This window comes from Drosophila guanche, unplaced genomic scaffold, assembly GCF_900245975.1.
Source record: "Drosophila guanche unplaced genomic scaffold, DGUA_6, whole genome shotgun sequence".
Lineage (NCBI taxonomy): Eukaryota > Metazoa > Arthropoda > Insecta > Diptera > Drosophilidae > Drosophila > Drosophila guanche.
The window spans coordinates 1-1,215 of NW_022998643.1; the positions used below are offsets into that span (position 1 = coordinate 1).

At 39.2% G+C, this 1,215-nt stretch overlaps 1 protein-coding gene across 1 annotated transcript; it reads right to left on the reverse strand.

The window, feature by feature from the left end:
* Positions 1–3: 3 nt before the first annotated feature.
* Positions 4–1,207, reverse strand: LOC117591751 (glucose-6-phosphate exchanger SLC37A2-like; the record flags this gene model as incomplete). Its single annotated transcript, XM_034285062.1, has 4 exons — positions 4–288; positions 355–503; positions 576–929; positions 994–1,207. Coding segments are annotated over 4 exons (1,002 nt in total), but the record flags the coding sequence as incomplete, so codon positions are not given.
* Between the last annotated feature and the right edge of the window lie 8 nt (positions 1,208–1,215).

Here is a 1,215-nt window from a genome sequence, read left to right on the forward strand (position 1 = left end):
AGCAATACCGTCGGCGATCATTACCATGAAGAAGACATTACTCCAACCATTACTAGAAGAAACCAGGCCGGCAAAGAAGGGTCCAACAGCGGCTCCCAGTGAGCCAGTACCGTCAATGATTGCTGTCACGGTTGCTAAAGCATTACTTGATTTTACTTTTGTTCCGAGCTCAGCTGAAACAGCAGTTGTAATAAGTGCGTATGGCCCATTCACAAAAGTTCCCGCAATGATTTGTAATAAAATATTCATCATGAATGAACTTGCGCCAAATATGAGATAGATATAAAGCTATATGAAAAAAAAAACACAAATTGGTCAGAGAAAGTACGATTAAAGTACAAATTGAAAATATACCGATGGGATAGCAAGTGAAAGCATAATAACGCATGTGATTGCACTTGCGCCGGTTCGATCTACAACATAGCCAGCAAGAACGCCGCCAATAATTCCACCCAAATCAAAAGGCACTGACAGATATGCAGAATGTGATGACGATTCATGAGCTGAAAAATAAAAAAGTGTCAGAGCCAAAAGATAAAAATAATCAATGTCAATTAAAGAAAATTTTGACTTACTCAAAGACATGATGATTCGTGGTAACCAGTAGAGAAACGTATAACTTACAAATTTGGCAAAGAATAAGCAGATTGAGAATTCAACAACACCAGGAATTTGAAGCGCATCCCAGAATGAGATAGCGTTTTTTTGTGCTCTTAAAGCGTTTATCGGACGATCATTGCCAAGCAATGGACTCTCTTCTTCGCTAACATCGTCAATGATACGACGACGATAACTGTTATTTTCACGAGATTCAGTCATGGATGATACACCAGAGGAGCCAACATCTTCGCTTTCAGTAAAGTCTTGTGTGTTTCTAGGATCAACGGGGTCATGGATAGATGACTGGGAAATGCCAACATCTTCAGGATCTATAACGCAAATATAAAATTTTTAAAATTTATGATAAAAAGTTGAAATTATTGAATTACTTACAAGGAGTTAAGAAGAGAAAAACAAGAAAACCAGCCACTGCCATGATAACGCCAGGAACAATAAAACTCAAACCCCAATTATATTCGACAAATGCACCGGCAATGATGGCGCCGAGAATATTACCAATACTTGTATGAGAATTCCATAAACCAAAAATAACGCCTCGCGAAGACTTGTGAAACCAGTGTCCAATACAGGCAACGACAGCGGGCCAGCCGGTTG